Source organism: Loxodonta africana, chromosome 6 (genome assembly GCF_030014295.1).
Source record: "Loxodonta africana isolate mLoxAfr1 chromosome 6, mLoxAfr1.hap2, whole genome shotgun sequence".
Taxonomy (NCBI): Eukaryota; Metazoa; Chordata; class Mammalia; order Proboscidea; family Elephantidae; genus Loxodonta; species Loxodonta africana.
In genome coordinates, this window is record NC_087347.1 from 15,265,022 (window position 1) to 15,291,325 (window position 26,304).

General features: G+C 44.7%; 2 protein-coding genes across 5 annotated transcripts in view; one reads left to right on the forward strand and one right to left on the reverse strand.

Annotated features, from left to right (window-relative positions):
* COL4A4 (collagen type IV alpha 4 chain) overlaps positions 1–12,804 on the forward strand; it is a 121,635-nt gene extending 108,831 nt beyond the window's left edge. The window contains exons 43-47 of the mRNA XM_010597675.3: positions 2,584–2,709; positions 7,771–7,887; positions 9,845–10,033; positions 11,717–12,003; positions 12,424–12,804. Of these exons, the coding sequence (XP_010595977.2) occupies positions 2,584–2,709; positions 7,771–7,887; positions 9,845–10,033; positions 11,717–12,003; positions 12,424–12,687 (983 nt within the window). The 3' untranslated portion in view covers positions 12,688–12,804. The remainder of the gene's footprint in view (positions 1–2,583; positions 2,710–7,770; positions 7,888–9,844; positions 10,034–11,716; positions 12,004–12,423) is intronic.
* Positions 12,805–17,611: 4,807 nt separating this feature from the next.
* The window catches only part of RHBDD1 (rhomboid domain containing 1), a 145,834-nt gene continuing 137,141 nt past the window's right edge, over positions 17,612–26,304 (reverse strand). For all 4 annotated transcript variants that reach the window (XM_003417887.4, XM_023557826.2, XM_023557827.2 and 1 more), the window contains one exon: positions 17,612–25,827. In XM_003417887.4, coding sequence (XP_003417935.1) covers positions 25,736–25,827 — 92 coding nt within the window. In that variant the 3' untranslated portion in view covers positions 17,612–25,735. The remainder of the gene's footprint in view (positions 25,828–26,304) is intronic.

Genomic DNA, 26,304 nt, shown 5'->3' on the forward strand with positions numbered 1-26,304 from the left:
GCTACAACCGATGACTGCCCTGACAGGGAACACAACAGAGAAATCCTGAGGGAGCAGGAGAGCAGTGGGATGCAGACCCCAAATTCTCATAAGACTAGACTTAATGGTCTGACTGAGACTAGAAGGACCCTGGTGGTCATGGCCCCCAGACCTTCTGTTGGCCCAGGACAGGAACCATTCCTGAAGCCAACTCTTCAGACATGGATTGGACTGGACAATGGGTTGGAGAGGGATGCTGGTGAGGAGTGAGCTTCTTGGATCAGGTGGACACTTGAGACTAGGTTGGCATCTCCTGCCTGGAGGGGAAATGAGAGGGTGGAGGGGGTTAGAAGCTGACGAAAAGGCCACGAAAAGAGAGAGTGGAGGAAGAGAGCAGGCTGTCTCATTAGGGGAAGAGTAATTGGGAGTGTGTAGCAAGGTGTATATAGGTTTTTGTGTGAGAGACTGACTTGATTTGTAAACTTTTACTTAAAGCACAATAAAAATTATAAAAAAAAATTATTTTGCACATTTATATGAATTTTAAGAAAATCATAACTAAGCAGATGGTGTGTTTTAAAATATGTTCCATTTCTTAGAATTTTACCCCACAGACATTAAGAATTTTTGAGGCAGTATGCTGTGGCGGTTAAGGCCATGTGTTTAGAGCCAGACCATCCTGGGTTTTAATCTGGACTCTGACGTGTGCTGTGTGACCCTGGATAAGTCACTTATTTATCTGAGCCTCATTTTTCTCATCTGTAACATTCCAATAACAACAGTACATAGGCAGGCTTGTTGAAAGAATTTAATGATAAAGCACTTGGCACAGGATCTGATTGTAATAGAGCATTTACTAAGTGTTACTGGTGGCGTAGTGGTTAAGCACTACGGCTGCTAACCAAAGGGTCGGCAGTTTGAATCCACCAGGTGCTCCTTGGAACCTCTATGGGGCAGTTCTACTCTGTCCTATAGGGTCGCTATGAGTTGGAATCGACTCGACAGCACTGGGTTTGGTTTTTGGTTTTTTTATTGTTATGTTGGCACAACAATGAGTTGGCCCCAGACCATGGTGACCCCATGTGTTACGGCAGAAGTGCTCCATAGGGATTTCTTGGCTGTAATCTTTACAGAAGCAGTTTGCCAAGCCTTTGTTCCATGGAAGGAGCCCTTGTGGCACAATGGTTAAACCACTTGGCTGCTAATTGAAAGGTCAGCGGTTCCAATATCCACCAGCAGCTCCACAGGAGAAAGATGTGGCCGTCTGCTCCCATAAAGATTACAGCCTTGGAAACCCTATGGGGTAGTTCTACTGCGCCCTGTAGGGTCACTATGGGTCGGAATCCACCTGATGGCAATGAGTTTTCTTCCATGGAGCCACTGGATGGGTTCAAACTGCCAACCTTCAAGTTCTCGGCCAACTCCAAACTGCTTACGCTACCCAGGCTCCTTAATAAATGTTAGCTGTTATGATTATTGCTTAGTTAATAACCCTTGTGAAATGTTTGCAAGGTGACTGAATGGAGCTTGAGAAACAAAGTCTTCAAGATGTGAACATAACTAAGAAGAAAAAGATTTCAAATCTTTAGAGCAGTGGTTCTCAAAGCGAGGTCCCCCAGATCAACACCCTCAGCCTCACCTGGGAACTTGTTGGCAATGCAGTTATTGGGCCCCACCCAAGACCTACTGACTCAGAAACTCTGGGGGTGAGGCCCAGGAATCCGCATTCTTACAAGCCAACCAGACGATTCTGACTCATTAAAGTTTGAGAACTACAGCTTTTCAGCAGTGCTGCTCAACCCTGGCTGATAGTGGAATCCCCTAGGAAGTTTTAAAAAAATACTGGTGCTCAAGTCCCACCCCCAGAGATTTCTGTTTAATAAGTAGGGGTGGCATCTGCCCATCCATACTCTTGAAAAGCTCTCCAGCTGATTTTTTTCTTCTTCTTTTTTGGTGCAGCTGAGGTTGAGGGCACTGCCCAGGCCACATCTTAGACCAACTAACCCAGAACCTCTGGTGGGGGGACCCAGGCATCAGTGTTTGTACAACATCCTGGGCGTCTCCAGCATGCACTCAAGGTTGAGAATCACTGCTTTATAACCTCCGCCAGTTGCCATGGGTTGATTGCAACGCATGCTTTTAGCAATCCTGAAATTCCATCTATTTGAGTAATTGACACTGTGGAAACCCACCTGGCTGCCATGTTGAGTCAGGACTTGGGGAGACATTAGTGAGCTTCAGAGACCCACCAGTCCCTTCATCAATGCCACCTATGGCTGGTACCCCACAAAAAGTGGCTCAAAATTTGGAAATCTTGTGAAAGTCACCATAATTATTGCTCTCTCAGACAGTCCTCACTACTTCATACTTCTTCTGCTTCTCCTGATGTTTCATGCATTCACTCATTCATATATTCAATAAATGCTTTCTGGAAATGTATCATGTCCCTCCCAGTGAATAAGACATAGAGCTTCCACTGAATGGATGAACACTCTTGTTAAAATTTCAGCATAATGTCAGAAGTTCATCCTGAACTTGGCAATGCAGAAGATGCTTGTTCAAAGGCATTTGAATTCATCACACAAATGGTGATTCCAATTTCAGGTGAACCTGGGCCACCTGCAGATGCAGAGGCCTGCCCCCAAATCCCAGGGCTTCCTGGGGTGCCAGGCCCAAGAGGACCGGAAGGAGCCATGGGGATCCCTGGAACGAGAGGTCCCCCAGGACCAGGTACGAGTCTTAGTCTGATTAATCATTACTTACATCATATAATATGGAGCCCTGATGGCGCAGTGGTTAAGAGCTTGGCTGCTAACCAAAAGGTTGGCAGTTCAAATCCACCAGCAGCTCCTTGAAAACCCTATGGAGCAGTTGCAGTCTGTCCTATAGGGTAACTATGAGTTGGAATCGACTCAACGCAACAGGGTTTTTTTGGGGGGTGTAGGGTTGGTTAGGGAATATTGCTGAAATAAAAACCTCAGTGTTTTTTATGTGAATCCTAAAAACTAGTGAGGATGAAACAATGAACATTGCCTTCACCTTATACATTTTTTTCTACATTGATTCAGAGGTTTAATCATGTATGAAGTGGGTTGACACATCACTTCTATTTTTATGTTGAACTCCTACTTAGATCTTTTATACTTGCCCAGCTTTTACAGGTGGGGCTTTGTGACTGCTAGCTGAAAGGTTGTGAGCCCTGGTGGCACAGTGGTTAATTGCTCAGCTGCTAACTGAAAGGTCGGTAGTTTGAACCCATCAGCCACTCCATGGGAGAAAGATGTGGCAGTCTGCTTCCGTAACAATTAACAGCTTAGGAAACCGTGTGGGGCAGTCCTACTCTATAATGTGGAGTTGCTGTGAGTCTGAATCTACTCAACAGCAATCAGTGAGCCAAAAGGTTGGTGGTGTGAACCCACCCAGAGGTGCCTCGCAAGACAGGTCTGGCAATCTGCTTCTGAAAGGTCACGGCCTTGGAAACCCTGTGGAGCAGTTCTGCTCTGCACACATGGGGTTGCCATGAGTTGGAATTGACTCAATGGCAACTTACAGCAACAACAAGAGCACAGCCAGGTAGAGGCTCATTTATTGTCATTAATAGCTGTTGACTTGATTTTGAGTTAAAAAACAACTGAATTGGAGCTTGGTTGTGCAGAAACGGAGACTACAAGGAGAGAGAAAGAGATATACCTCTGAGGAGAGGGATACGAAAAAAGAGAGGGTCACTAAATTTTGGCAATGACTACGTTATTCACTTAATTGACCCGAGAATTGTCCTGTCATTGTCAGGTTATCGGGATTCCTACTGAAGTCTTTAAACTATTCTTTAAAAAGTGTTCTCCAGGTGGTTAATTGTTTGGCTAGTTTACAAAGAGATCATGGAGTCTGGGGCTGGTAATCTAGAGTTTACTAATCTCTTCAGACTGGTCGGCACTCATGATACGTGTGTGTACACCATCCAAAGAGCAAGGAGGCCATTCCCACCCCGACTCCTCCCATGCCCAGCTCTGACTTCGCCTCTTTGGGGTTCAGGGTCAAAGGAATCGGAAGTAGAAGTGAATTTTGCACCACCTCTAGTTCTTGTGTTTCCCCAGACCCAAGCAGCTAAGGACCCAAGAGATGGCCCCTCAGCTGGAGTCTGCATGGCTCTTTGGTAGTGTCCAAAACAGCTCTGGAACCTTCCTCAAATGAACATGGGTTTTGTTTTGTTTTGTTTTTATCACTTATATTTGCTGTACGGCCTCTGCATTTGTGCACAGAGTTAACTGAGTGTTGGTTGTAGAGACTTACCAACCATGAGCATTGGGAATTAAGTCCACAGTTACTTTCTCTTTCCTTTGGCACTCAACTGCACAGAAAAAAGTCCTCAGCTGGTCAGTGTAAGTGGTGTCTCAACTTCATTTTAAAACCAATCTTCCTTGTTATGTGATATTTGATGCATCAAGGACTGGGTTCACCCACCTTTTTAAAATAACTTCTAAGTAGACGCTCTGGTCTGTAATCAAGTTCTGCCAAATCAATTCAATTAAATACGCCCAGAAATCCACTACTTTTATCTTTTTAAAGTATGGTACTAGGTGTTGTGGGCCACACAAGGATGAATAAGGTATGTTGTTTTCCCTTTCCAGGGTCTCACAGTCTACTGGCAGAGTATAAGTAACTCTAGTAAGTGGTGGATTATCATTGGTGTTTTAAAGGAGTTGCAGGCAACGAGCATTAGGAGAATGGGACAGGACGAGGGTAATTCCACCACCGGGAACTGTAGGGCTGCCAAGACCCCAGCAAGAGGTGGCATTTGAGTAGCCTTTAAGGACAGGTCGGGCTCTGAGGAGCCAGAATTGCCTAATAGGGAGACGGGAGGGGCAGAGGCAGAGCAGATTAGCCTGACAACCTGGGAACTAAGAGTCGGCTCCATCTCTGCTACTTATTATGGGTTGAGTAGGAGCCCTGATGGCACAGCGGTTAAGCACTCAGCTGCTAACTGACAGATCGGTGGTTCAAACCCACCAGCAGCTCCACAGGAGAAAGATGTGGCAGTCTGCTTCAATAAAGATTTACAGTCTTGGAAACCATATGGAGTAGCTCTACTGTGTCCTATAGAGTCGCTATGAGTCGGAATCGACTCGATGGCAATGGGTTATGGGTTGAACTGTTCAAAATGTTATGTTGAATTCCTATGGGCTCCTGTTATTAAGGATCCCATTTGCCCACAATGTGTTCTTTAGTTCCCTCTCCCTGTCTATGTTCGTGCTGGCTTCCCTGGCTGTATTGACCGTACTGTCTAGTTACCAGAGTGACAAGTCTTCGCTAATGGTCTATGGTCTCAGTTCTGACTAACGTGGGTCATCTGTGTTGTGTTGCATGTTGCTCATTATCTTTTTCTGATGGAGACTTTTTCAGCAGAGGACTGGGGCTGTGTCTACCACCAGTGAGACTGGTAGTGAAGAACATCTGCCACTGTGAAGAACAAACTCCTCTTAAAGTGACATTATTGGCTTCTTCCTGCCTTCCCTTCAGACCTTCTATTTCTTTGCTAAGGAGACTTTGCAACCAAGTGCTGCAGCTGTGATCTGCACAGAAAGAAAGAAAAAAAACTTTGGCTCTTTTCTGCTCAGTGTGAGTGAATAAGACAACTAAGTATAACTCATGTCCGTTAGGAGTCCTCCACCAACGAAGGCCTAACGCTTTTCTACTCACAGATCTCTTTGATTTCCAGCCTTTTCAGGGTGGCCCTCGAAGGCAGGGGGTCTCTATAATGAACACAAAGGTGGCTTCCATTTTGTTTGCGGTGTTACTGCTTAAAGACGTGCCCACATCCTGTTAGCCTCGTGTTTATCTTCAAGTCAATGCTCGACCCTCAGCGGAGGCCATCCACCTACCATAGGAGAGCTTTTTAGATGTAGTTTTATTCCCAAAACAAGTTCCAAATAAGAACTAGTCCACACAGTGGAAAGCACTGTGTGTACAACTGTGGTTAACAAGAGCCCTCCTTCCTGTCTCTCAGGAAACGTCATCAGCTTGACCATTTCTCTGTGTCTTCCCCTAAAGAGAACAAAGCCTACACTTTCACATCTGGTGTGGGAACTCTTTTCTCAGATTGACAGTCATCTTGCCACAAGTCTATACAACAGGAGGAATGCCTGCTACCTTTTTAACAAAAAGGAAATTCATACAAACCCATAAGGCCCTTTGGCTTGTCAGCACTCAGGCACAGGGGCCCTGTATTTGTATCATCTGGTCAGGACAGAACAGGGAGTAATCTCAGCTCACAGTCAAGGCCCTGTGTCCTTCCCAAAAGAACTGATATTCTCTTTGAAGCTGATGGAAAGAAACACTCCAGACTGCACACAGCAGTGTCACCTAGAAAGAGGAGGTCTTTCCCTGGTTCCTAGGAAAGGGAAAGAGCTCCTTTTTCCCATATGGAGAGAAGGACATGTTTCTTTTGGTGTTGTCCAACTCATAGAGACACCATGCGGCTGAGCAGAACTGCCCCATAGGGATTTCTTGGCTATAATCTTTACGAGAGCAGATCGCCTGGTCTTTCTTCTGTTAGGCAGATTTGAACCACCAAGCTTTTGGTTAGCTTCCAAGTGCTTAATCACTGGGCCACCAATGGTAATGATGTACAGAACACAGCTCAGGCACTGTAGGCATTCCACAGGGGTGGGCTTATAACCTAAGGGGCATGAAAGTATGAGGATAGCGGTTGAATGCCGGGAACACCCACACTGGACCACCGCTCCACCAGCACAGAGCTTACATTGAGTGACTGGCCTGTTGGGGGTGACGGGAAGAAGGTAGGGTTGTGTAGGAAACTCTTAGGCAGGTGATATTACCAGTTGTTGTTGAGTCGACTCCATGTGTGTTGGAGCAGAACTGTGCTCCATAAAGTTTTCAGTGGCTGATTTTTCAGAAGTAGATTGCTAGGTCTTTCTTCCGAGGTGCCTCTAGGTGGATTCGCACCAGCCACCTTTTGGTTAGCAGCTGAGCACATTAACTGTTTGCACTGCCCAGGGACAACCAGGTGATATTAGAACAGAATTTTAAAAGCAGGAAGGTTGAAAGCATGCATTTCAGGTGGTTAGGAATCTGCTCTTAACCCCTCTGAGCTGCATTTTTTCATTGGCCTAACTGGCTTGTAAGAGTACTTGGCCCTGTTTGTACTGCTGTGAAGCCTGAATTGGAAAATCAACAGAAAGGGTTCAGTGCCGTGCCTAACACATTGCAAACACTAAGCCATGAGTTGGAATCAACTCAACTTGGCAACCTACAACAATAAAAAAATCATCAAATAATTTAAAAAGCTGTTTTTTTGTTTTTTTTTTTTTTAAGCTGCCCTTATCTTGCTGCCAATTTAACTGCCGCCATCTGAATGCTATTAAATTTAATTCTTTCCCCCACCCAGGCTTGTTAAAAAATCACTATTGTTAACGATAATATTTAATTATAATAGCCATACATGCTCAATGTAAAAAAAAGATCAAATACACAAGAGTATAAAGGCAATGTAAAAACCGCTCTCGCAGCACCTCCCTGGTCTGGCTTCAAATCCTGGCTCTGCCCCTTCCTAGCTCGTTGACTTTAAGCAATTATTTGACCTCTCAGAGCCTCAGTTACCTTAGCTGCAGAGTGAAGATGGGAGAATCCCAACCTCGTGAAGCTGGGAGGACCAGATGGGCAGGACAATATAGTCCAGGTGCAAAGACCAGTGCTGGCCCAGGGTGGACACGCAGTAACTGCTAGCAGGTATCATGGCTCATCTCATCACCACTGTCATGAATTTGCATGCAGAGTGCAAAGGAGAGCCTGGGTTGGATGGCAGAAGGGGCGAGCCTGGCATTCCTGGGACACCTGGGCCTTCGGGACGCAAGGGTGACACAGGAGAAGCTGGCCGCCCTGGAGCACCAGGTAAGGGATGTTCAGTTTCCCCTCTTTTCTCTGACTCTGTTGACCCAAGAACCATGTATAAGATCACTCACCTTGCAAGCAGCTTTCCAAACTGGATCCTATTGAAAGCATTGGCCTTAGATCCCAACTCCTCCAATACTAGGGAGACAGATGCAAAAAGGACAGAATGGGATGCACCCCCATTTTCTAATGGATGCTAAACCCATTGCCATCGAGTAGATTCCAACTATAGTGACCATAAAGCTCAGAGTAGAACTGCTGTATAGAGTTCCAAAGGCTGTAATCTTTATGGAAGCAGACTGTCACATCTTTCTCCTGCAGAGCAGCTGGTGGGTTGAACTGCTTAGGTTTTGGTTAACAGCCAAGTGCTTAACCATTGCACCAGCAGGGCTCCTTACTGGATACTAAACAACCATAAAAACTAGTTGGTTCCCTGAATCCATTTGAGTATTTTCCCAACCACTCTATATTACCATGGAAGGCTCAGCATTTCGGCTGCTCACTTCTACAAGGCAGTGAAGGGCCTGCCAGCCTGGCATTTGTGCGTTATCTTCTTTGATAGGCTGTGCTGAAGACCTTGGGGAAGGTGGTATATTCTCACTCCCTACAACTGGCCAAACCACTGGGCCTCTCTCTGGTTTTCTGAGTTTGCTTAATCTTATCATACAACCATCTATAAATTCATACAGACCACAGTACCCTTTCTTGAGAAAAAAAAAGGGGGGGGGGGATATGGGGGTTGGATGGGGGTTGGGTAGGGAAACATTACTCTTTAGAATAGAAATTTGAAGTATTATGCACCAGGCAGTTTGTTAGGCACTGGGGACACAAAGACCCCAAGACACAGTGTCATTCTCAGAGTCTCCAGCAAGGAGTGCAAATTCTAATACCACGTTAGTAATGAGTAGGAGTGAAGAGAGCCGGGTGAGGCCTGTGGCAAAATGGCACCTATAGTCTAAAGGCAGCAAGGAAGTAGCTGCACCTCAGCTTCGGCCAATTGTTGCCATGTAGGAACGTGGACCCAATGTTTGCCTATACTCTGCCTTTAGAGTTCAGAATCTCAACGTGTGAAATCTGGACAGGTTGAACCAAACAAATGAGCAGGCCCAATTTAGTACACAAGCTACTTATGTGTTGCCTCTAATTTACAGCACAGATGGGGAGAGACTGCCAGTCTTCCAGAGACAAGTTTACAAAAACCCTTTGGTTTCAAAGTCTAACTTCATCTTTTTGTTCCTGGCATTTAGAAATAACCATTGGCCATCTTGAATAGGTCAGCCCCTTAGACATGCCAAAGAAGTCAGATCCTGCCTGCATTCAGTAGAACTGTTCATTTCCCACCTGTCAACCAGAGTTCTAGAATTAGGCCTTCCTTTACCCCTCTTCCCTAAAAAAGAAGAGATCCAAAGTGGTTCCCAAGCCATTGACCTTAGGATGGAACCAACAATATGTCAGGCCCTTGAGAGTCTGGAGGTGTAAGCAAGGCTGACTTTTAAGAATCATCTTTTTGGCTGGGCAGGCTCCCAGTCCAGTCTTAGGAGCCGAGGAGATCACACGTGGGGTACGTTATCACCCCATTCTGGTTCTTTTCTTCTCAGCATTTATCACTTTCAAACTTGGGAGGAGATGTGCATGCATATCATAATTTACTTTGCTATGCTTATTGTTTATCACTTCTTTAAGTAGAATGTGAGCTCCTTGAGGGCAGAAATATTGTCTGTTTTCTGTTTTTATGCTAATAGATCCCCAGCACCTAGGAGTTGCTTAGAACCAATACTTGCTGAAGGGGCTGGGTTTGTATACCTATGATTGTATGAGGCGGACATTCCTGGGGGGTCGGTTGTGCTGTCCTCCTCTTTGTTCCGAGTGCTTACACAGTGCTGGAATAGAAGCTCAGGGAAATGTTTGCTAAGCTGACTCCCTTAAACTGCCTTTGCTGTTTTCTTTATTCCACCAGGCCCTCCTGGCCCTGTTGGGGATCCTGGGCCCAAAGGGTTCGGACTTGGATATCTCAGTGGCTTCCTCCTGGTTCTCCACAGTCAGACGGATCAAGAACCCGCCTGCCCCGTGGGCATGCCCAAGCTCTGGACGGGGTATAGTCTGTTATACCTGGAGGGACAAGAGAAAGCTCACAACCAGGACCTTGGTACGTGTATACCACGCGATCACACAAATCCATGACTTTAAGAGTAAAACTTCTGGGTTAATTTGACAGATCCATCAGCATCTTAAATGATTACTAATCATATGAGGGATTAAAAAAAAAAAAAACTACCACGCTAAAATGATATGACAGTCTCAGTTCTATTAAAGCTATGGCCTTAAGATTTGACTATTACTAGTTTTTTAAAAATGATTGTTCCTCTGGAAGTTAAATATAGCTATGATAGAAAATGCAGTTTTTTACTTCCAAATGTATTTAATCAGGACATGGTCAGTTGCTGTCCTTTTATGTTCAAATGATGATCAATGTGCCATTGATGCCTCTGTGGTGTGGCACTTGCCAGCATCAACTCCCCATCCTACTCCACATTTGTTTTCTATTTATAGAACTTTCTCTTCAGGGTTAGTCCTTGGTACTCTTTGTCAGTTCTCAGTAGTAGATTTTAAGCCACATGGACTGATTTCAAGCCAAGGGCTTAAGTGCCTGGGTGCTGGTAGACGCCACCTTTTCATGATAAAGGTGGTAAGGATGGTTGTGGTGGTGGGTGCAGGAAGGATAGGCCAATATGATGGTTGAGGGGGGATGTGAATCTTGTCACTGTTCTCATGGGGTCATGACCCCAGCTGGGAGGGCAGGTCGAGGGGTGGCAGCTACTCACATGTCCCTCACAGCTTCTCCCTTGGGTTCAGCTGTGGCTTTCCCCACCGTGGTGGCCTAATTTCTTGGAGCATGGGGAAAAGGAAGCAGCAGCATTTACTATCCTGAGTCTGCCTACTTCTCTCCTCTCCCTTCTGCCATCATCATCTTTCCTGCCTGGCCTCTGTACCACCAATCTTGTTTTTCCTGTTCTGGTCTAGCCAGGGTGTACACCTTAAAGGTCTGCAGGGCTCTTGGGATAAAATCCAAACTCCTGAACACAACTGACAAAGCCTGATTTCTCTCTGAAGTCGCCTGAGACAGAGAGACCCATGCACATCTCCTCCCAACTGAACTTCCTTGAGTCTTTGAGTTCATGCTCTCTTATCTCCGACCCTCTCTACTACTGTATCTTCTGTGTTAAGAGTCACCACCACTGTCTCCAAACCTGCCCAAGTCCTATTCATATTTCAGGTCTTAGCTTAAAATCACTTTTTTTCGGTTCAAAAAAAGACAAAAGACAGTTGCCATGGAATTGATTCCAACTCATGGCAACCCCATGTGTGTCAGAATAGAAGAACTATGCTCCATAGGGTTTTTTCTGGCCAATTTTTTGGAAGTAGATCATCACGCCTGTCTTCTGAGGCACCTGTGGGTGAACCTTTCAGTTGACAGCTGAGCACGTTAACCCATTTCCACTATCCAGGGACTTCTGGTTAGCCTTCCGTTAAGTCCTGGTACCCCATACTTTGGCCATTCGTTGGGCTTGTCACACTGTATTTCCACTACATGTGTCCTCATGTATCTCCCCCACCAGGCCATAAGCTTGTGCTCACTGTTCTACCTCTAGTACCTGGCACATTGGTTGGCGCATGAGCAAATGATGAGGCGGACAGGTGGATGGGAGTTGGTCCACAGCAGCAGTGCATACCCTGGTTTCACCACCCACAGAAGTAGCCTTTAGCAAGGGCCTCATGCGTAGTGAGGTCACCACACATTCTACCATGTTGGCTCTTCTTCCCTTCCAAGGTCTGGCAGGGTCTTGCCTTCCCATGTTTAGCACACTGCCCTTTGCCTACTGCAACACCCACCAAGTGTGCCACTATGCCCAGAGAAATGACAAATCCTACTGGCTGGCCAGCGCTGCCCCCCTGCCCATGATGCCGCTCTCCGAAGAGGAAGTCCGCCCGTACATCAGCCGCTGCACTGTGTGTGAGGCCCCAGCCCAGGCGGTGGCGGTGCACAGCCAGGACCAGTCCATACCCCAGTGTCCACGGTCCTGGAGGAGCCTCTGGATTGGATATTCATTCTTGATGGTGAGTTCCCCGAATGGAATCCTGGTATGCCCGCCATTTTGCCATGCCCTTCTTTAGCCCCTTCCATCTGGATTGGACAATAATCCCGTGAACTCTGTGCAGACAAACAGTAGTAGGATGTAAGGCTGGGAAGGCCACCACAAATCACAGCCTGTTGAGATACAAGGCCATTTTTTTTTATCATCAATTTTTTTTATTACTTTGGTAGAAATTAGAAGTTGGATCTTTTTCAGCCACCAGTGAAACTGGTTCTATTTTGTGTGGAAGCCTTCTCTCTTCCTCAGAAGACACTATTTTGTTCTTCATGGAATAATTGAGGGAAAAATGTTAAACATGAGCCTAGACCTCAGCGTGTCATTGACTGAGCGTGGGATTCTTTGTGTGTGTCTGAGCCCTAATTCTCCCTTGTTGTCTGGGTAGCACACAGGAGCTGGGTCCCAAGGCGGAGGACAGGCCCTCATGTCACCGGGCAGCTGTCTGGAAGATTTCAGGGCGGCGCCATTCCTCGAATGCCAAGGCCGGCAAGGAACGTGCCACTTTTTTGCCAATGAGTATAGCTTCTGGCTGACAACAGTGAAACCAGACTTGCAATTCTCCTCTGCACCCTCACCAGACACCTTAAAAGAAAGCCAGGCCCAGCGCCAGAAGATCAGCAGATGCCAAGTCTGCATGAAGTACAGCTAGACAACTCACAAGTGGCCAACACATTGCCCAGAGAGACTTCCTTCCCAAAGGAATAGGCAATGCTAAGAGATTGAACGGTGCTCATTTCAGACTCCAGCTTCAGCAGTTATTGCCAGAGAACTGTAATTCCTTCCTCTGTCCCGCACAGCTTAAGCGAACGTGACCCAGATGCATTTGTTTGGACCCACCCACCTACATGGAACCTAGCTATTCTGATTCTGTTGAGGGTGATGAAGGAGCTGGCTATATTAAAACACATGCCAGTTCACAGCAAGGCTAACAGATGATAGAGGCCAGATTAAAAATTACATTACTGGAAACTTCATTCATTGGTTAAGAACATCTCAAACAATGGAAGTCAGTCACTCGCTAATACAGAGTGCTTCTGGGTGGATTCAGACGGGAAGCAATACAAGGGCCAACACATGAAACCAGAACGTCGAGATTCTCAACATTTCAAAATGATTTCCCCTGTAATTTATTTTTCCATGCACTTTAAATAATTGTAAAACCATGATTTAAAGAGATAAAAAAATAAAAATAAAAGCACATTGTTGGTCTTAACAGTTCATTTCAAAGCAGAATGAATTATTACGGCAGAAAGGACCACGGTCGCCGTGCTCTGGAGATGCGACATTAGCACATCACAGATGAATAGAAAACATTTTGTTCTCGTCTGCATTTTTCAGACAATAGAAATGCCTACTTTGGCAACCCTTTTGAAAAGGAGCAATTATGGGAAAAATATATATATATTCAATAAGGGATTAAGAGCCTAAAAGCGATTAATGAATATTAAGGCAGCCATTCACAAAAATTGACTCCTCATTTCCAAGAACTTCCGAACAGACTGCTTTTCCCCAGTTGGGGTCCATCTGTGTCCTTGCTGTGTGCCTGCTAATGGGACAAAAGCCACATGGGGTCCCTCAGGCGGGCCATCGGCTCTTACAAAGCGGCTCCCCCCTTCCCCAGGGGAGCCCTCAGGCCTCCTTCCAGCTCAGAGTGGACACTTTCCCTCCAGACACATCATGGCACCTAAAGAGGGGAAGTGACAGAGTATCACTGCGCACTTGGGAGAAAATTAAGGGCCAACATAATTAAATGTAGGTAATTTATTTAAGTCAGGGTCACCCCACCAGGAGGACATGGCACTATCTTTAAGTGATCAAAGGCACTGGATATAATTTGGATTTTATATTCCTGTTACTGGTTTGAGGAGCCCTGATGGCACAGTAGTTAGGTGCTCGGCTGCTAACCAGAATGTCAGCAGTTTGCACCCACTTTTTTAGCTGCTCCAAGGCAGAAAGATGTGGCAGTCTGCTTCTGTAGAGATTATAACCTTGGAAACCCTATGGTGCAGTTCTGCTCTGTCCTATAGGGTTGCTATGAGTCAGGATCAACTCGACGGCAATGGGTTTGGGTTGGACTTTTGCGTATTGTTTTTACAGGAGTATCCTGTTTTCTAGTTTTGAAAACATTCTCATATTTTATATCTGTATCATATGTCCTCAGGTCAAAAACTTGACATTTAACATTCATATTTTCTGTAAAAAGTTAAGATGCTATGTCAATTTATAATTAAGTTTCTGAATGGCAAAGGATGTGTTTTTTTATTTTGCTAGGAATTGAGTGGTCCAATCCTAAAAATCAAGGCTTGTTGGAAAAGATTTTTAGAAAACCCTTCCCCCTTCCTCATTTAAAAAAAAAATGTCATTTAGAGAAAACTGAAGAATGACATTTCTCATGAGACAATGACACTCATTTTAGTATTTTCAATTGAAAGAAGAAAAACTCAATTAAAATGTTATTTATTTATTGTGTCCCTCGCCAGACACTGATCAGAAATGAGCTCTTTTGCGTAGAAGACATTCCAAATGAGGCTTGCTGCCGGCAATTTATTTTTAAGTACTTTTTTTTTTTTTCTAGTAAAAAGGGAAAAATGTACATTTTAAAATGAAGCATTTTCTTGATGTAGCAGAATATTTTCTAGTTCATTTGCCCCATTTATTCAATTTTTAACTGTGCAATGGCATGTTAGATTTGGGAGGGAGGCCTGAAGTTGAAGCCAAATTCAACCTTATTTGTAATTAGATGTTTCTCTGTTTCCAAAAGCTTCCTCTGTTCCTAAAAGGCAAGGATCCTACAAGTTCATCTCGTTTGTTCAAGATCTTGGTCTGAGTACCTTTTCTGGGAAGAGGTGCGGGTGATAAATGGAACAAAAGAAACATATCTTGCTTGCTAAATTGAAAACTTGACCTTTGGTATTACAGTATGAGCTTAACAAGCTTTTCAGATAAATGCAAGAAGAGACTGACTTAAGTGGACCGTTTACTCCGTGGTGAGCTTGGGACGGCGTATGACACTCACTGTTCAAAATATTGCAACATATTTGAATACGGCAACATATCTGCACAGCCACCATCTCCTGTTACAGTTATTGCCAGAAAGCCAATTGATAAGCTTTGACCATAATCAGCCCCCCTCAAAAAAGTCTTATTTTTCCATAAACTGAGATTTCAGAAATGATGAGATTTGAGAGCGGGGTATTGGTTGAGAGAAGGCTTCACTAAAATGTGCCACGGTTGAAATCATGAGGGACTACCGCTTACAGCTTGAGTGAACTGCTTCAAGTACGGAGTTATCTCCTGAAGCCTGTATACGTGTGATCGGTGCTTCGGATATCTTACTGATAGCATAAGAGATCTAAGGGCAGTGAAAACATTGTCTTCTAATTTTGAAAATTTTACGTGGCCTATAAGGGCAGAATGATAGAAAAAATAACTTCTTGGAATAGAAGGCCACGTTAATAAAGTCATTATTCTCTTCACTTATTTATATATCAATGTATTTTGAAGTATCTTTTCTCTGAGAAGCAGATGGACTAAGTGTTAGGTCATTCTCCTAGTCCACTAAAAAGAAAACAACAAAGCTAAACCTGTTATCATCAATTCCGACTCATAGGGACCCTACAGGACAGAGTAGAACTGCCCCTATAGAGAGGTTCCAAGGAGCGCCTGGTGGATTTGAACTGCTGAACTTTTGGTTAGCCTTGTCCACTACTGATGATTATTCTTATCAAAAGCTCCTTCCCAGTAACCTCCATCTTCTTGGCCAGAAAAAGAAAAAGGCACCTGGATTTCCTGTGGGAACTGCTCTGATTACGCGTGGAGGGTTGGCTTCTCATTCTCGGTGACCGGCATCCCATCCATGCTGCGAGTGTCACCCATTCCTTCTCCTCCCTCTCCCCCCAGATCTAAACTTCAGTCACCAATTCCTGTTGATGTCTCCCTCTGCTTGAGACTTAGTACAACTGCCTTAAGGCCGCCTTTGTCTTCACTTATACTCTTGCCAGCGTCTCCCAAAGGGTGCTCCAGTTTCAAGCCTGTTGTCACCACTCTAAGATATAAACTCGATTTTGTTACTCTTCTGCTTACAATGCTTCAATGACTCTACTGCCTATGAAGTCCAAATGGCTTCACAGTGGGGTGGAAGGTCCGGCAGGCAGGAGCTAGCTCACCTTTAGGTCTATTTCTTGCCACGATGAACTCTGTGTAGTTGGGTGAACACTCATGGTGCGTTCCTACCTCTGTGGCTTTGCTCTTGTGCTCTCTAAAGGTGATGTCCTCCCCCAGGACAATTTACCTTGCAGATACGTACTTACCTTTAAAGACAGAATTCAAGGTCACCTCTCCCTTGGAGACCAGGGCTCCCTTCTTCTGTCTTGAGGATAGTCAGCCCACTCCTGCTATTCTTCCCACAATGTTTTAGCACTTTGTCCACTTCCTTGCCAAAATGTAAGCCTCTTGAGGGCAGGGACCATGCTTTACTCACCCTTGTATACCCAGTGCCTAGTACTGAGCTGAGCCAATATTGACACATTTCTCAATGACAACTCCATACACATCATTAGGTTCTCAGCTCTGCATATGGGGTCTTCATAGGCAAACTAGTAGCCAGTATAAGCCATGACTTATTTCAACATATTTGGATGTGGCAACATAGAACTGCACAGCCACAATCTCCTATCAGTTATCAACAGAAAGCCAATTGATAAGCTGTAGCTACCATCCAAAAAAATAAAACAGATTTCTTTTTCCATAAACTGAGGTTTCAGAAATGATATCTGAGAGGGGGTTCTGGTCAAGAGAAGGCTTCCACGTGCCATGGCTGAAATCACAAGGGAATACCGCTTACAGGTGGAGTGAAGAGCTTTCAAGTACAAAGTTGCCTTCATGAAGTCTGTATACGTGTTACTGGTTACTGGTGCTTATGGAAACGCTGGATGGAATGGTCTATTAAAATTGGATTTTATCAAATATTTTATTCTGAGCCTTTCAGAGGTTACAAGAGAGCAAATCATTCTGTGTATGTTCTAGGAAGTCATAATAGACGTGTGTTTCTATCAGCTCACCGGACTAATCCGATACATGTGACTTTGACTTGGTATAGCTGTAAGCATGTGGAACGACGTAGACTTTGTGGTGGTGCAATGGTTAACCACTCAGCTGCTAACAGATAGGTCAGCAGCTTAAACCCATTAGGCCCTCTTCGAGGGAAAAGGCCTGGTGATCTGCTCCCGTAAAGATTACAGCCTAGGAAAACCTATGGGGCAGTTCTACTCTGTCATACAGGGTCACCATTTGTCGGAATCCGCTCGATGGCACACAGCAACAACCATGAGCCCAGGTTTAAGTCCTGCTCTGTCACTTCCCAGATGTGTCACCCTGGGTGATGTCGCCCACTCCCTGAGCCTCATTTTCCTCTTTTATAAGATGGGACATAACACCTACTCTTTGTTGAAAATTTAGATTCTATGCTTAGCACATACCAGCCATCAAACATTTATTATGAGCATACCTTCTATTTAAAATAAACTACTTAATATGGAAAAGAATTCTTTTTTTTTTTTTTTTTTTTTACACAGTAGAAATATGATTCTCACAGGGCATATAATTTACTTATTGGAATTATTTGTACCTGGCCAATTCTCCATGTCTTTGGCAATGCTGTTTTGTTTCAAGTCTCCAAGTTACTGTACCGCACACAAAAATCACAATTTCCGGCAGGGACATTATCAGAAATTCCACAGGTAACAAAACAATTGACATTAAAAATCAGTACTCTGCAATTGTCACTGTTATTATCTGCCGGAAATTCTGCATAATTCATTTTAAACCACCAAAGCTGACTGCCACAGAGACGAGAGATGGTTAAATGTTATGGTGCTTAAATATTTAATGATTCATGGGGAAAAATGTGAAATGTGTCCAATAAATTGCATCCTTTTCTTTAACGTATGATTGGAAAGTTAAAGACTTTCAATGTGTAACATATGCGAGGTGCCAGGTCTGCCATTGACGATTAAGTCTTTGTTGTATTCTCATTTATAATATGGTTCATTATATATAAAATCGTGTCGTGATCACCAAAAACAAATGTCTTATCTGGTGCATTTATTTTCTTTGAAGCTAAAATGAGTTTGCTTTTTGCCTGTTTCTTACTAGGGCCTACCCTTGGAGCTGACTTAGTGCAGAAAAATAGGAAAGATTACCTGGTCAACTGTGAACTGTAGAAGGGAAGAAGTAGCAGCATGGGAGTATAGAAAGTGACCCTTTTTCTTCTGGAAAGGATGGGATTCAGAGGCTCTGGGAAGCACTGACCTGCACACAAAGATGGGTAGGGAGGGTTTAAAAAAAGTTCGTTGTCATCAAGTCGATTCCAACTCACAGTGACCCTACAGGAGAGAGTAGAACTGCCCCCTAGAGTTTCCAAGGAGCGGCTGGTGGATTTGAACTGCTGATCTTTTGGTTAGCAGCCCAGCTCCTAACCACTATGCCACCAGTTTAGTAGAAATGGAACCAAGCCTTGGGGCAGAGGGTCTGCCTCAAACACTATTGAGTCCCCTGGGCAGTGGATACGTTGCTCATACCCTGTGGTTGAGTGAGGATTCAACTGAATGAGAATCAGACCACTTACTTCAGGGGTTGTTGTAAGGATTAAATGAGAGAAAATCAACTATAAAGAGATATAAAATGTTATTTTTCACTATATAACCAAAAAACCTGTTGCCGTCGAGTTGATTTCGACTCATAAGAACCCTATAAGACAGAGGAGAACTGCTCCATAGGGCTTCCAAGGAGCAGCTGGTAGATTCCAACTGCTGACGTTTTGGTTAGCAGCCGAACTCCTAACCACTGCACCACCAGGGTTCCTTTTTTCACTATTGTAACTTGAAGTCGTTGTTAGGTACCGTCAAGTTGGTTCCCACTGAGAGAGACCCTACGTACAACAGAAGGCAGCACGGCCTGGTCCTGCGCCACTTTCACAATCGTTGCTATGTTTGAGCCCACTCTTCCCTTACCAAGCATGATGTCCTTCTCAAGGGACTGGTTCCTCCAGATAACACATCCAAAGCATATGAGATGGAGTCTTGCCTTTCTCGCTTCTATGGAGCACGATGGGTGTACTTCTAAGCCAGACTGTTCATTCTTCTGACAGTCCATGGTATATTCAATATTCTTTGCCAACACCATAATTCAAAGACATCAATTCTTTGGTCTTCCTTTACTGTCCAGCTTTTGTCTGAATATGAGGTGACTGAAAATATCATGGCCTGAGTCAAGCGCTCCTGAGTCCTCAAAATGACATCTTTGCCTTTGATTGCTTTAAAAACATCTTTTGCAGGAGATTCGCCCAATGCAACACATCTTTTGATTTCCCGACTGCTGTTTCCATGGGTGTGGATTGTGGATCCCAGCAAATGAAATCCTTGACAACTTCAATCTTTTCTCCGTTTATCATGTTGTTGCTTATTGATCCAGTTGTGAGAGTCTAGAATTGATTATAATTCTCTTATAGCACTTACATTGCAGGGCACAGGGATGGTGCAGAGCAGATATTCAAAAACTGCTTCATGGACTTACTCTTTTTAAGTAGGAGGGAACTTCAAGGGTAACTGGCCCAATTTCTCACCTGGTAGAGAAGTAACTATATTTAGCTAATATTTGAGCACCTACTATATGACAGGAAATGACATGTGCTCCCTCTAAGCCTCGCAACTACCTTATTTTCCAGATGAGGAAACTGAGGTTGAGAGAATAAGTAACTTGCTCAAGGCCACACAGTCAGCACCTAGCAGGACTTGAACGCTGGCCTGTCTGTTGCCAAAGACTGTGCTCTTACCCACTACACCACTGCCTCCTAGGAGCTTCACCCATTTGTGGGTTGATTAGAAAACAGAGGGATCTATACAGATGTCACTCTGGTGTCCTGAATTACTGCTATCGCTGCAAAGTCCCATGTCACTGGTTCTCAGTCAGCTGGCCAGCTGAGCGTGGAGACAGTCTTAGCTGATCTGGGAAAGGGGGTAAAGGCTCTGGGACTCATGAAGCTGGTGCTATCTTGGGGGGATCCCAGAAGACCTATATCCCAGAGGCAGCTCAACACCAGCCAGGCCTCCACAACCCCTAGATGCCCACTCTCAGCTCTCCAGGGGAGCTGCTCTGAGTTGGAGAAAGAAGTACCTAGAGGCCCTTACCTAGCCACTGGCTTTGTTACTGCAGCTCCAGCCGACTTAGCCATTTCTATTCTCCCATTTGCCATGAGTGATCAGTCCCTGGAGAAGGACATCATGCTTGGCAGAGGGTCAGTGAAAAAAAGGATGACTCTCATTGAGATGGATCGACACAGTGGCTGTAACAATAGGCTCAAGCGTAACAACGATTGTTAGGATGGTGCAGGACTGGGCGGTGTTTCCTTCTGTTGTACCTAGGGTCGCTATGAGTTGTAACCAACTCGACACCTAAAAACATTTGCCAGCAGGGCACTCCCTATGATACATTATTTCTAGGGGGTGGCCTGCATCCTTAATGATTATGGTGGTGGTGTTGCTAGGTGCCATCAAATCAGTTCTGACTCATAGCGACCCTATGTATAACCGAACATTGCCTGGTCCTGTGCCATCCTCACAATTGTTGCTATGTTTGAGCCCGCTGTTGCATTAACTAGTGTTTATTATTTTATCATCTAGAGACAAAATTCTCAATCACTCATCATTTTTATCTATTTGGAACAAGTAGAGGTTTTTAAATGAGTCAAAAGTTCTTCTGGTTGCAAAGCAATGGGTCTGCTTCGCTGTATACACCATAAAAGGTGTACCCAACCCATGACAACGAGTGCAGGTTGGGTACACCATTTACTCTGCTCTTGTGTAAATGAGGAGTAACTATAGCAACTCCCACAGCTGGTGCTCCAGGAGGTGCTGACAGACGCTCCCGTTTCTGAAGCGCGCAGCTGTATGCCACAGCACTTATGTTTGTTATCTTGTTTGCAGGGCTACAGTGGTATGTTGCTGCAGGTATTTGTTTTCCACAATTGTTATTCTTTCTGCTTAGCGTGCAATAGAAATAGCAGGTGGAGCTGCCAGTTACCAGCTGCTGATCCTGGGCCATCACTTCTCTCTGAGCCTCAGTACCTAAATCTGAAAAGGGGACACAACAACAACAAAACCTACGAGAGGTACATCTTTTTCCATGTGCCAGTGGTGTCGGTATAAATGAGCTTAGCTTTCTTTCAATCCACAGTGTTATTATTGGGTTATTGGTTTACACTTCAAGGCACTGTGAGGAGATACACAGAAACACAATCATGGCCCTGCCTTCACGAAAGCTTACATTCTAAAGGAGAAAGACATTCTCTCATTGGAGAAAAACCAGCAAATCCAAGCCATACATGGAAACTGTGATACAGACCCAACAAAAGCAGTAGGTCTGATGGGGTGAGAACATTCTGGGCTGTGGTGTCTGGAAAAGGCCTCGTCCAGGAGGCTGGTCTGGGAGGATGTGGCTGCGTGGACAGTGAGAAGGCTGTCCCATGTGAAAGCACAGCATGAGCTAGGTTCAGGGTTCATGGCCTGCTTGGTGAGACCCTGTTAGCAGAACACAGACTCTGCTAAGGAGAAGTGGTGGTAAGGTCGACGGACTGGTTAGAGGCCCACTGTGGAGACTAACGAGTGTGACCTTTATCCCTTGGCAACAGAGAGCACATAAAAGGTATTTGGTTTTGATCTTCAAGAGAGGTGTTCTTTATCAAGTGACCGTGGAAGCAGTTTCCAAGGAATCCAAAAAATCCCAACCTTTATTCTGTTTTCAAAGGTATCCAAAGGCGATGCAAAGAGCCCCAGTTTTAAGAGGCTTACCAAGAAATGGGCACTCGTTGTTGTACCTGCACATGTGCCTCAAGGTTCTAAGAATTTGTGAGATACACTACACCATTTCATTTTGCAACAGAATAGAAATAATGCAAAAAAAAAAAAGATATCTGAGATGATGCGTGGCATCACAAAAGGGGACTTTTAGATGTAGAAATGAGTGAAGAGGTAGTTTATGTACCAAGCAGGGCAATAAACTGAGCAATTTCAAGACCCTTTGAAGTGGAGTGTAAGGAGCTCTGGTGGTGCAGGAGTTAAGCACTCTGCTGCTAACTGAATGGTTGGCGGTTGGAACCCACTCAGAGGCTCTGCAAGAGAAAGACCTCGTGATCTGCTCCCATAAAGGTTACAGCTTAGCAGATCCTATGGGGCAGTTCTACTCTGTTATACGTGGTCGCTATGAGTCAAAATCAACACCACGGCACCTAGCAACAACAGCAAGCTGAGTCTGTGATTCTAAAATGAAAAGACTAGGGCGCGAAAATGACTGGTTACCTATGGAAAGGCAAAGGAAGAAACGATAGGTTTTTAATAACTAACTGAATACCATTCTTCATTCAATACTGAATCTCTGAAGGGGAACCAAAACTGGGAACGAGGAGGCCAGGTCGGCTCCAGTCCCTGAGTCTTACGGTCCATTTGATGGGGGATGGGGGGCTCATTCCTTTAGCCCACTCACTCCCCAAGCAGCAGAACATGTGCCAAATATGTGGACTGGCCCCAGACTGACTAAAACCAGTTATTTACTATTGGCTTTGACCTTCACCAGCAGCAACTTAAAAGGACAGAGGAGAGTTGGAAAATTATGTACAACTTTGGAATCGCTTGCATGCACTCAAGTCTTAAGAGGAAGTAATTGTAAGTATTCCCTCACCTTGAGAACCAAGAAAAGAACCTCAGTTAAGAGCTCTCATGAGCTGACTGTCCACAACCTGACTGTGGACACTAGATGCCAAGCAATCAGGAAATTACTATCAAAGAAACCCAATCAAAAAACTAGCTCTAAGTGCTTATTCCCTATGAGAGATCCTTAGTCTAATACACTTGCTTTTGGTTGGCTTTTCTCAACCCTATCCCAATTTGTTGGCGTAGCTTTGGGGTTACCTATTACAGAGAAAAGTGGACACTGAAAATTATAAGCACTGGTTAGAGGCAAGCCTGTTAACTGAACAAACTAATTATAATTTCGAGAACATTTTTACTGTTGTGCTAAAATAACTGGTCTATAACTAATGACCCTTCCCAGATCTTTAAAAGTTTAGCGACGTTCCACTCGATGAATAAAGGCATGAATGTTACAGTAATATAACATCCAATATTCAACTCCTGTGTCTTCACTTCTGACAAGTCAAACATAACAAGAAGGTACGATCACTGACCTCTATATAGCTATATGGAAACCCTGATGGCGTAATGGTTGAGAGCTATGGCTGCTAACCAAAAGGTCGGCAGTTCCAATCCACCAGGTGCTCCTTGGCAAGTCTATGGGCAGTTCTACTGTGTCCTACAGGGTTGCTATGAGTCGGAATCGACTCGACAGCAACAGGTTTTTGTTTTATATAGCTATATTTTAAAAAATCTATATTCAAAAAACACTTTGGTGGGAAACATTTAATGAGGCCTCCCCATGAACCATCTCTGGGTGGGGTGGGGATAGAAAAAAACCAACATGGCCTCATCCCAGAGCCATTCTCAGTCTCTGCTTTCAGTGTAGAAGGCAAGTCTTTGTGGTGGTGTGACTGCTGTCCAGTCGCCCTGACTCATGGCGACCCCATGTGTAGTTGTGCACAAATAGGGGCAGGATGCAAACATCATAATAGAATTATCACGTGCTATGAAAACATGGTACGTGAGCAGTTATTCTAATTGGGATGATGGGAGTCCAATTCATGGAGTTTGGGCAGGAGGAATGACATTTAGCTTGAGCATTTTAACTTGAACGCATTTAAAATTATCAAACCCACAGGTAGAAACGTGTTAAAAGGCGCCTGTGGTATCACATCAAGTACAACTTAATCCAAGGGGCTCAGGTACCGCATCGTCTTGCCGGCTGGTCAGGTCAACGTACTCCCAGGACCAGAGGGGGTCACTGCTCAGGTACTGCGTCGTCTTGCCGGCTGGTCAGGTCAACGTACTCCCAAGACCAGAGGGGGTCACTGCTCAGGTACCGCGTCGTCTTGCCGGCTGGTCAGGTCAACGTACTCCCAAGACCAGAGGGCATCACTTGGCTCACTTATAGGCATGTGTCGAAGCCTTCAGGTTTGGATTCAGATTAGAAAGTAGATACAAAACTGCACGGGCAGTATGCTCCAAATTTGTTAACTGTATACAAGGAAAAACCCAGAAGGCAATCTCCCCAAAACCTTAATGCTGGGTACCTCTAAGTGGTGGTAATGCAGATGATTTCAAAATTGTGGACGTATCTGTATTTGTTTATGTTGTGAATTTTCTCAAGGGACACACTGTATTTATTATTAAATCAGTTTTCCTGATCATATATTTTATTATTATATACATGAGTTCCCGATTGCAAAAGTAATACATATAAACATACACACTGTAAAAACAGAGCAAGATAGAATTATAAAAAACAAGGAGCAAAATCCATGTACCCCACCCCCAAATATAACCTCTGTTAACATCTGGCTATACTTCCTCCCAGATGTTTGCTTTATGCACAAACAAGGCATATATATTACTTTCATAATCAGAAAACTACATATAAAATGCTACATAAAATCAGAATAGGAAGATCCTTTTCTGCTTCCAATTCTCTTTAAAAATACATACCTCAGTGATAGTGAGACACCAGTGACATGTGACTTTGTCCCTTTATTCATGAAACACAAGCACCAGGGAACACCGGACTCTGACAGACACCTGTGAAGGAAGACATGGCAGGAGCCAGGAGTGCATGTGGACAATTGGGCTGGACAGGTGAGCTGTTACAGTGGCCCAGTAAAAGGCACTTTCATGAGAGGAAAAAAAAATGCTGCTGGCAAGAAGGATTTCTCAGTGACCAACCCAAAGACTGAGGACTGAGTGACCAGCTCAATGACAGCTGTTGCCTTACTAATAAGTCATGTGGCCCAGGTACACCTGTTACCACTAGGAGGCAGCAGTGAGCCCAGACTGTGGTGCTGCCTGCAGTGGAATGGAATGGTCTATGTACGATTTGTCCTCATCTTAGGTTTTTTTTTTAGGTCTTAAGCTTTTTTAATAAAACATTCTCTAAAGGCCAAGGAATATAAAAGCAAAGCAAGTATGCTGTAAACACCACCCAGACATTGGGGCCTGACGAGCCGAGGCAACTGGGGAAGACAGAAGAGAACATACTGCTCACGTAGCCACATCCTGTTTTTAGAAAGTCACCGTGGCAATGTGCCAGCAGGCCCTGAGGAGGACGCCTCCCCTCTGGCCAAGTCAAACATGGGCCACATCGGGCTGAACGAGGGACGGACCGGATCAGCCTGACGAGTGAACACACAACCTCCTGGTGAAGGTCGCAATCTAAACCTGAGGCTGAGGCCCCTGGGTCGCAGGGAGAGAAAGGATGTGGAAACTGGTCCCTACTTTGAGGGACTGGTATCCTGTCTGTGAAAGAGAACCCAGCCAGGGGAAGGGCGCCACCCAGAAAGCTGGGTTTCAAGACAAGTCACTCTGGCTTTGAAATCTTGACGCACAGGAGCCATGTGACCGTGGTTCAAGGCAGATGTGAGCCATGTGGGAGACAACGGTGTGCTCTGCTTTTGCTCAGAACTATTTAGGAGTTTGGGGGAATGAACAGAATGAGGAATCATTCCACAACGGGGCCATGTTTTCTCAAGATGTTGGGCCACTTCACTGGCCATCGAATCTGTGAAGCCGCTGTCTCCTCATTTCTTCTGGTGAGAGGTGAAACCCATAGGGTGGTGGGTTATTGCTGGTATTTCCTGTGGTGAAAAGGCAAAAGGGAAAATCAAATGCTGCCTATCTGTCATTCTGACATTTACAGGGCATTGGTACCCTAGGATCCCAGGGGGAAAAAATAGCTGTGGTGTCATTATTTTAACACGCAACAGAAATATAACAAACATATTTCAACTTCAGCTGTCAACACTAAATTTCAACATCAAGTAAATATTTTTAGTGTGGTACAGCCCATGATCCTAACTGAACTCATTTTGAGACTTCTTGACAATCCTCCCCCTTTTATTTTCCCTTCCACCCTGCTCCATAACTTTCACCATTTCCCTTCCATAAGGTCTCCAGGGCTTGGGTTTTATTTTGTTTTTTTCTGCCCAGAAATAACTTGTCATCCAACTCTCCTTACTTCCCCACCAAGTATTCTGATTCGTTCCTCTGGATCAGCCTCTGGCTCCTCCCTCTCCCTCCCTGTCACCTGCTGCCTCTTGCATCTCCCAGCCAAT